Raw genomic sequence first — 9987 nt, 5'->3', positions numbered from 1 at the left:
AGGAATTTTTTGCAGAGAATAATTGACTTGTGTTGATTCACAACTTCAGATAAGGTTGCTGATCCTCCCTTAACTCACAAGGGTATAATAATGCATAGATTGTACAGGTTTGCTAATGTTACTTTGGAAGTACATATTAACAGACCAGATACTTTCAGGGCAACTGCCCCAAAGTTTCCTGTAAGGACTTTTAATACTTCAGCTTTTCGTTCAGTGAGCAACAATATGAAACGCTCATAGATTTTGCATGGAGAGCACTGTCATTCAGCTAGACAAAAAGTTTCCTAAACTGCTCTATCATCTCTCTGTTGGTTTGGGTGCTTGTATTTATAGAGTAATAAGAAAGTGCATGGTTTTTCAACATAGCAGGAAAAACTAGAGTCTGAGGAAAGAAAAGTGGGGGATGCTATAAGTGTCATGATATGGTGGCATTCCAACATGGGCCCTAAAAGCAGAAGTTTATGACTCCATTTTCAAGGATGATGTTTTACAATATAAAACAATAATTGAGCCATTGCCATTTTCCAAAATTCAGAAGCATGGGCACTCTAGTCTTCCCCACTCCAAGAATAACCACATTTGCATATTGTTAGCACATGGATTTGCATCCAGCATGTATTTAATATCCACATCATGAATCTGTACTAATGTAGGCCAATGTTTGGAGGATGAAATGAAACTCCAGTCCTAGGAACATCTTATTTCTTGCTTGGGGCTCATAAAGTTGATTTTCTGAAACAACTCCCTTTTTCTCCTTCTTCTAGGGTGAGCCTGGCAAACCTGGTGAAAGAGGTGCTCCTGGAGCAGTTGGTGCTGTTGTAAGTATTTATTCCTTGTCTCTTTTGTCCACTTATTCCCTAATCCGTCTGGGCTAGTCCCTGCAGAGGGTTTTTAAAACAAAAATTGAGGTAGATTTTGCTTTGCGTTGACACGGCAAGCCCAAAAGCAGTGAAGAAGTGATAGCTGATCCTGCTCTGTACTGCCCAGTGCAGTACAATTTGCACTGGGCAGCAAAAGTTTGCCAGATGTTGCATAGACCATAGATGTAGTCAGGTAGATCCTTCTTTGAAAAGACTGCAGTGTATATAGTGGAGAAAACAGCAAGCAAAGGGAGTGGTGAGTGTGCAACAGAGATATCCTGTATGCTAGTCAGATGGCAATGAAAGACTAGGCAAAGGAAAGGTTGCATGGAGGTTCAACAACAAAGGATAAATGTGATGAGCTTGTTTGTGGAAAAATCACAGCAAGAGTTAATGGATCAGTGTCATGCATAACATCATTAGAAAGTGACCAAAAGCAGTCAATGGATTTAAAAAGCAGATGATCAGGGTAGAAGAAAGATGAATTTATCTGCAACCCTATCAGTCAATAGATCCAAGGATTTCTTTTTCCTCCTCCTTTTCTTCTTCCTCCAGGGTGCTCCTGGCAAAGATGGTGAAGCTGGTGCTCAGGGACCCCCTGGCCCAAGTGTAAGTAGAAGTTCATTTCTAAATCAAATCTTCTGTACCTTTGATGGCTACTGGATAACCTTGATTGAATTCTGCCTCTCCATGACACTTCTTCTTTTGTTTCCCCATCACAGGGTCCTGCTGGAGAAAGAGGTGAACAAGGTCCAGCTGGATCTCCCGGATTCCAGGTGAGAGGCTTTATATAAAAAGGAGAACAGTGAGAACTATATATATTGTGTCACAGCAAAGGTCCAGATTTGGAAACCAGAGAACACAAATTTATAGATAGCCATAAGCAGTACAAATTGTGTTATGTTTACATATCCATGTTCTGTTTTGCATGGTTTCTCTCTTTCTCCTGGTTTTAAGATAACCTGGGGCTTCTTGCAAATTTTCTGGCAAGCAGCTGAGAAGAGTGGAAGAAAATTAGTAGAGAGGCATTCTTTTTCTCATAGAATGAAGGATAGGAATGTACTTTTAAAATATAAATATTAAAGAGCTGGAAAATGTAAGGATTCTGCATCCATGAAACTAGCCATCACTCTGTTGCAGTGCAGGAAGCTGAAATACCACCGAACCATAGATACAGCTAACTTTTTCTTGGCAAGCAATGATTGTTTGCCTTCATTTTCCAGTCCTATAAATTCTAACTCTTTTTGAATCTTTGGTTTCCTTTTGCAGGGTCTTCCTGGTCCCGCTGGTGCCCCTGGTGAATCTGGAAAGCCTGGTGAACAGGTAAATAATTCAGCTATTTGTGCACAAGTGTGAAAAATACAGTTGGGTCTGTATATAGCTGCCAGTCTGATCTGGGCATCCTGGCCTAGAAAAGACTTGCTTCCTCCATGTGTAGTGCTTACATTTTCTGAGTAGCATGTGTGCAAAAAGTATGAGTAATTCACTGTCAAAGTCTCAAAGACATCCTATGGAGGCTTAGGAAATCACATCTCTCTCTCCCATTGGCTTCTTCTATGTTATTTGCAACTTCCACACATAATGAACACAACTTCCTCCTCTAGCTATTAATGAAGGGAAGATTTAAGGAAATTTCAGTGGGAAAAGCTTTCCAGGGCCCTTCAGGATCATACCAACCCATGATATGGTTAGGAACTCTTTGATTAAGTGATCTTCTTTTTAGATGTCTTCATCCAATTCTTGTCAATTGTACAATAGTTGCCCTGATTTTATCCCCTCTTTGTGCTATTGAAGAGATAATGAATTATTATCTGTGCAGCTGTGATAAAGTTCACATTACCTTTCCTTTTGTCAGGGAGATTCTCCCCCACTTTCTGTGTGATGCCAAACCAGAAGCACCATGGTTTTCTGATGCGAAGGCTTTCTACACCATTTGTATCCATGAGGTTACTGGATTACCAATCGATTTGATAATAATCATCCAGAGCCACCTTCAATGTGGCCTTCTAGCTCATCATCACTCAGGCATCAGTAGTGGTAGTAATCCCATTCTGTAGGAAATGTTCCTATGTCACTACCTACATTCTCTTCTCTGACCAATTGTATCATAGTGAAACAGACTACCTTGGAACTATGTGGTAGTCTCGCCTTCATAAGAGATTTTAAAGCAGAGGCTGGTCACCTGTCAGCGATGCTGTAGTAGTGGATTTTCTGCATCCATGGGTCAGCCAAGATTTCTTCCAACTTTATGATTCCATGTTTTTTGCAAGAGTTGCCGTAGATCATCTGGACTAAAGCTGGGAGTGTCAAATCATACTTTCAGAGATTTAAAACATTGTAGATACTGTAACTCTGAAACCCACCTACTACTTTGGGAAGATTTCAGTGGAATTGAGATATGCAGTACAGAGAAGAGGGAATATGTGAGGATCTGCCTTTCTGGAGATCCTAGTATAGGCCTAGCGAATCTTTCAGGTTGACAGCTGACACAGCTTGAAAATTCATAAGACCTTTCAGTGCTCCAAACTCTGTGATTCTTTCCATTCTTATAAGACTGAAATTGACCTTTTAAAGCAGGGTTGGGAATCATGCAGCCTCCAAAAATTTGAGGGCTAGAGGTCTTACTAGCCATAGTGAGTACGGTGAGAAATACTGAGGTTTGCAGTCCAACAACACCTATTTTAGAAAGTCTGTGTTGGGTCCTAGACAGAAAACCTTTCATATTTCCAAGATGAAATGTTAGAGAAGCCAACAGTTGTAGTTGTGATACATACTAGTCATGTCTTTCCTACAATATGAGACTAGTGAGCTATTTCCAGATCTGCACTCTACTGTCTCCTCCTCTTTCCTGTGTGCCTTCACCCTACAAACCATGATCACATTGAACAAATCTTGCCTCCTCATGCTTGACTCCATGATTCTAATGTCTCCTGGAATTCCATCAATGGAAAAGATGTAAAATTCATTGTGTCTTAGAATATGTCATGAAGAACCTACCTATTTATTGTATATCAGGACTCTCAAACAGCTTCATCTCAGATTAATTCTTGCACCTGGATGAAGGTGGTTTTAACAAATGCTAAAAAAAAATCTGTTGTCGTTATTCCCTTGACAGGGCCCCCCTGGTGATGTTGGTGCTCCTGGTCCTTCTGGTGCAAGAGTAAGTAAAAAGCATCTTCTCACTTTGTTGGTCTTCATTAAGTTTATTCATCTGACCACTATGGCTTCTTCTGATCTCTGAGTTATGACCAGTTTTCTTCATTCCCTCCAGGGTGAGAGAGGTTTCCCTGGTGAACGTGGTGTCCAAGGTCCTGCTGGTCCTCCTGGCCCCCGTGGGGCTAATGGTTCTCCTGGTAATGATGGTGCTAAGGTAAGAGATATGGGATGATTGTGATGAGATAGTTGAAGGATAGGGTTTTTTTTTTTCAGAAATATAGAGACCCAGCATAATCTTAAGAATGGGCCTCATTGTTGTTGCTGTTGTTTTTATATGCTTTCTAATTAATTTTCTTGACAAGATTTGTTTAGAAGAAGTTTGCCATTACTTTGGACAAAAGAGTGTGGGATGGAGTCGTTGTTTTTTGTTCTAGTTAGGACCACTAAAAGATTTAGGTGTGGGCATCAGTGGAGCTAAGTGATGTTTGACAAACGTGCATTTGAACTAACGTGTGAGGGAATTAATTCAGAAGGGATCTTTTTAGAAAAAAACTGATCAATATCCACTTCTGTGTTCTTACTTTTGCCTGTCTAGGGTGATGCTGGTGCTCCTGGTGCTCCCGGAAACCAAGGTCCTCCTGGCCTCCAGGGTATGCCTGGTGAACGTGGTGCTGCTGGTCTGCCTGGTGCCAAGGGTGACAGAGTAAGTACAAAATTTCCCTTAAGACTTCCAGTGTGAGTCAGGTTGAGTCACAAAGAGAATCCTTCCTCCATTGCTTGCTCAGGTCTCTTCTGTTAAATACTTCATGGTCTGTTCTGTCTTCCTCCCTCCCTAGGGTGACCCAGGTCCCAAAGGTGTTGATGGTGCTCCTGGCAAGGATGGACTTAGAGGATTGACTGGACCCATTGGTCCACCTGGACCATCTGGTGCTCCTGGTGACAAGGTAAGTGTTCTTCTGACTTTATATGTCTTCTTTCTATCTTAGCAGTATCCAGTTGTCAGGTTCATGTTTTCCTTGATTTGTGCATCTCTTGGCACTGAAATAGATGTGCTCAAGAGTGTGGAACTGTTTGGCACACTTAGCTCAGGCTTTGTCACCATTACTTTAGCAAGTTTGATGAAGGCTCCACAGAGAGAACAGGTAGTTGCCACTGGGAGAGGCAAGCACTTACCTGAATTTTCTCTCCAGTGGGTTTTCTGATTAGGTGAGGTTAGACAGGGCCAATCTGTTCCTTCCCAGACACTGTGGTGTCCTGCCTTCTCAAGTTTTCAAAACTGTGCTGAAATTTGGGCAGCCTTGTTTCCCAAAGAATTCCAGAGAATGAGAATTTAAGTCCCTTGTACCCTGGTTCTGTACCCTGATATCAGGTCCTGGTTCTTAAGATGAGCAGCAGTTAACCAATCTAGACTAGTCATTTGCTGGGTCTTCTCTGGATTCATCTGAGCCTCTCAGACCCTGTGAAATGAACTGAATTTAGGAGGAAACTTGCCAGTAGAATGTAGAGTCCACAAAGACCAGATTGATGTTAAGGAGTCCATTTAAAAAAATATCAGGCTCAAACCAGTAGCTGCAAACTAGATTCACCAGTGGGTCAGTATAGGGTGGAATACAAGGCTCAGTGGTGTAAATCTGCCAAAACCACATTGTTGATGATACAGGTAGGAGGCCTATGTCTGGCTGACAGAAATTAAAGCTCCAGTCCTACAGGAACTTTAATGGGAACTGTCAGTCTTGCATGTGGAAACAGAACTGGAGGAAACATGTAGGCAATAAGGAGAAATGAGTATTAAAAGTTTCTTGTTTGCCTCTAGAAGGGCATGGATAACAGTGATGAGCCAAAGACCAGGTTGCTTTAGAGGCAAGCAGCTGCTAATTGTTCACTTAAGATCTACAACTTAATGTACCATGTAGATTAATATCTGATCCTGAACACTGTTATGGGTCCTTGCAAATTGGCTAGGCTTAAAGAAAGGATTCCAGAGGCCAATGGCATAGATGGATTTCACTGAATCCACATCAATACTCAAGGATTTTTGTTTTAGTCCATATCTGAAAATAAACTGACATGATTCACTACTCTCAGATTAGTATGCAAACCAGCTATCCTTCAAATTTAACACTTCTCCAGATTTCCAGTGCAGTTTTTTGCTCCAAAAACTACCACTATGTATCTCTAAAATGTGTTTTCAAGATAAAATATATCCAGCTAGAATTGCATATTCTGAGAGAAAACATGCCAAAAATTCCTATGCCTATTACAATAATACATATTAATCCAGAATCAGGATGGAAAAAGCTGGTGATCACATGCAAAACCAATGTGTACTAGAAACAGACTGACTATCCATTCCTATGAATACTGCATTCCTACCTCCTCCTCTGCAATTACATGACTTCCTTCTCTGTGTGTGCCTTACATCCAGCTCCTAATGTCACCCCAACTAGTCAAATTCTTCTGCATTCATTGCCATGAATAAGTGGAATTTTGTTGCAGATCTCTGGGAACGTTCCCATGTACTAAATTCACATGTTGTATTAGCCATCCATTTGAGTCTGTGAATGGGGTTGAATCTACACTGCAGAATTAATGCAGTTTGACACCAATTTAACTGCCATGCCTCACTGCTATGGAAGTCCAGGAACTGTAGTTTGGTGAGATATTTAGCCTTCTCTATCAGAGTGCTCTGGTGCCACAACAAACTACAAATCCTAGGATTCCATAGGATGCAGCCATGACTGTTAAAGCCATGTCAAACTGCATTCAATCTGCAGTGTGGCAGCAGCCTAGATTGGGGGTGGGGGAGAGAAATCACTGTATTCCCTGCCGGTTTTATCAAAGCAGCTGACAGTAGCAGATATATAAGCAGGTTGTTTTTTTTTTTTTTTAAAGGATCGTCTTCACACATAATTAACTTGTAGGAAGCTGCTGCCTGAATTCTTCCCCTGTTTTAATGGTTTTACCTGGTTCTACAGAATAGTTGGTGATTCATTCTGATTTTTGGAGCTTAATGTTGCCCCCTTTCCCCCCTTTTTTTCTCTTAGGGTGAAGCTGGTCCCTCTGGCCCTGCCGGCCCAACTGGTGCTCGTGGTGCTCCCGTAAGTATGCTCTTTTAGACCACTTCCTCATTCCAATCTTTCCTTCTCTTTCCTTTTTCTTTTTCTTCCTTCATTTCTTCATTTCATCCTTCCCTTTCCGGTTTTCCTTCTCTTTCCCTTTCTCTTTTCTTCATTCCTTTCTTCATTTCATCCTTCCTTTTCCTGTTTTCCTTCCTCTCTACCTCCCGTCACTGACCTTGTATGTCTATCTCACTCTTTTCCTTCCCAGGGAGATCGTGGTGAGCCTGGCCCCGCTGGTCCTGCTGGATTCGCTGGCCCCCCTGTGAGTATGATGGCAAACTTTCTCTCCTTACTGAACCGTCAGGGTTAATGTCTGCTCCATCCTGGGGGCAAGGTAGAGAGTAAACAAACTATCTCTTTTGCTGTGAAATGAAAGTAATATGGTGAACAGGCAAGACACAATGAACAGGCAAGACGACTCTGACTGCCAGAGAAACAGTAAGGGATTATTATGCAGTGACCTCTGGTAAGGGAATATGAAATGCTCCAGGTTACTGAAATTGTTCAATTAAATAAAACAAACAAAATTTCTTATTTGGGACATACTCTAGTTCATTATTACAGGGATCAAAGAGATATGAATTAATATGTTGCCAATAGGCAAATGTCTTTTTTCAGTATCCTATCATTGATGCTCAGATCATCAGGGATCCAGACAGCAAGTCACCTAGTTGCATTCAGGGTAGGAATGTTTTTCAGGACCCAGTGAGCTGCTATCTGGGTTTCAGCTCAGAAATGATGGTTCAGTCACAACTGGTTCAAGACCCTTCTGGGTCTGTTAAGGACTTGTTTCTCCTCCCAACAACTCTCTGCAGTTGGCTAGCCTAAGAAAGTGCTGACAATTGGCTCCAAAGTAATCCAGGGAGCAAACAGCTGAGAAGTGGCAATTTGGACCTGCATCTTGCAGGTCAAAATCATTGTCCCCTGAAACGTAAAGACTTGAATCCAACATGTAAGTCAGGTTTCCTGCCCTGTTGCCCTCCAAGTATGTTTAACTATGCCTCCTATCATCTCTAGTCATGATAGCCAATGTCTGGAAATGATATGTTCTAGACCAATACTTCTAGAGGGCAACAGATCAGGGGGAAAGCAGTTGATGAGGTACATCTGGAACTTTAGCTGAGCAAGCTAGCTTTTGATTCTACTTCTTCCTGTTTAATCCCATCTGACAGCTCCAGAGAAGCATAGTCTTGGAAATGAGTGCAGACTGTTAAAGGTCATATGCCTCCTCAGGTTCAAAGAGATGGCTGAGTCAGACAGACTTGAACAATGCAGAGGCAGAGGCATAACTGATTAAGCTGCATTGATCTTTCAATCTCCTTTCTTCTGTTGCTAACCATCCAATACTGTTTTTACTTCAACAGGGTGCTGATGGACAACCTGGTGCTAAAGGTGAACCTGGTGATGCTGGTGCTAAAGGTGATGCTGGTCCTCCCGGCCCTGCTGGAGCCACTGGACCTCCCGGCCCTGCTGTAAGCAATCCTTTGTTTCCCTCAGTTTCCTGTAAAATTTCACTTTGTTTTCTTTAATGTCATGTATCTTTGTTTTAATGCTAACTTCTTTATACCTACTGCAGGGTGCTGTTGGTGCTCCTGGACCCAAAGGTGCTCGTGGAAGTGCTGGACCCCCTGTAAGTAGTGCCTTCTGCATTATTAAATGGGATACATTAACAATAAATGCCCTGACATACATTTGGATCATTATTCCCATTGGCCAACACTACATTTTTGTAGCCAAAGGAAAATAATCCCAGTTCATTCAAGTACATTTAAGAACAGGCTGTGGGTGGAGAAACTAATGGAATTCTCAGCATCAGTAATGTGCCATATGAACAAACCAAAGAACAGAAGCAACTGTAGCTCAGAGAGATAACAAATGAGAAAAACAAATAGTTATGCTATGTCTAAAGGGACTGAATGCTTCATTGGGGGGGGGGGTATTGCACATGTTGAAAGATACCCACTAACCAATATGATCCTATATGGTATATAACAGGAAAACAATCACATTCCAGAGCTTGCCCCTAGGAAGTTGTAGTTGAAACTGAGCACTAGCTGATTGCAAATATAATGAGATAGGTGGTACATGTATGAGGCTCCCCAGTTAGCAAGACCCAGAGATTTTTCTCTGATATTTCGGAATCTCCATACAGAATAGAAAAAGTAGTGTTTTCTGGGAGAAGGGCTGGGAGATCATCTTTTCAGGGAAGGAGACTTGGCACTGCAAAGAAGCTCCTGAACCAAGACTAGGTTCAAATACGGATCATTACATTAATCCCACCACTACACGATACATACAGAGAGTTCTCTTTTACAGAAATGAGTAATTGAAAATGCACCTTTCTCCACCATTCCTTTTACAGGGTGCTACTGGATTCCCCGGAGCCGCTGGAAGAGTTGGACCCCCTGGCCCATCTGTGAGTACCCTCCTGCAGTTTAGAACACCGTTGAGAATTATTGGCAATAATTTGGCAAACCGCTGCATAACATGAGACCCAAGAAAACCAATGGGACAAGTTACTCATGACATATGCTCATTGATTTCAATGGAAACTAAACACAATTAACTTCATCTGGAGCTAAATCAATATTTTTAGTCTGAACTGGAAGCTTTAAAAGTATCCTAATTTTGCAAAATGTAGTAAATAGAGATTTGTTATCTTTGTTTTCCGGTTTGGGGCAAAAACTCTGAGAACTAGCAGAAAAAATTGTGACTAAATTAATCTAGTGCTTTAAAGAATGAGTTTGTCCATGTCATCTCAGTCTTAATTCTCAATTCACAGTATTCCAGAACTTATCTATTCCATATTTTACCTATGGACAGTAACTGATTCATCAATCTGTGGACATTTC

At 41.5% G+C, this 9987-nt stretch overlaps 1 protein-coding gene across 1 annotated transcript in view; it reads left to right on the top strand.

Moving 5' to 3' along the window:
* The window catches only part of COL1A1 (collagen type I alpha 1 chain), a 44454-nt gene that overhangs the window by 22200 nt on the left and 12267 nt on the right, over positions 1–9987 (top strand). Inside the window, exons 26-38 of the mRNA XM_042472819.1 lie at positions 765–818; positions 1416–1469; positions 1583–1636; positions 2130–2183; positions 3976–4020; positions 4132–4230; positions 4612–4719; positions 4853–4960; positions 7061–7114; positions 7344–7397; positions 8500–8607; positions 8712–8765; positions 9498–9551. Coding sequence (XP_042328753.1) covers positions 765–818; positions 1416–1469; positions 1583–1636; positions 2130–2183; positions 3976–4020; positions 4132–4230; positions 4612–4719; positions 4853–4960; positions 7061–7114; positions 7344–7397; positions 8500–8607; positions 8712–8765; positions 9498–9551 — 900 coding nt within the window. The remainder of the gene's footprint in view (positions 1–764; positions 819–1415; positions 1470–1582; positions 1637–2129; positions 2184–3975; positions 4021–4131; positions 4231–4611; positions 4720–4852; positions 4961–7060; positions 7115–7343; positions 7398–8499; positions 8608–8711; positions 8766–9497; positions 9552–9987) is intronic.

Source organism: Sceloporus undulatus, chromosome 6 (genome assembly GCF_019175285.1).
Source record: "Sceloporus undulatus isolate JIND9_A2432 ecotype Alabama chromosome 6, SceUnd_v1.1, whole genome shotgun sequence".
In the NCBI taxonomy this organism is placed as follows: domain Eukaryota; kingdom Metazoa; phylum Chordata; class Lepidosauria; order Squamata; family Phrynosomatidae; genus Sceloporus; species Sceloporus undulatus.
This window is presented reverse-complemented; position numbering and strand designations above follow the sequence as displayed.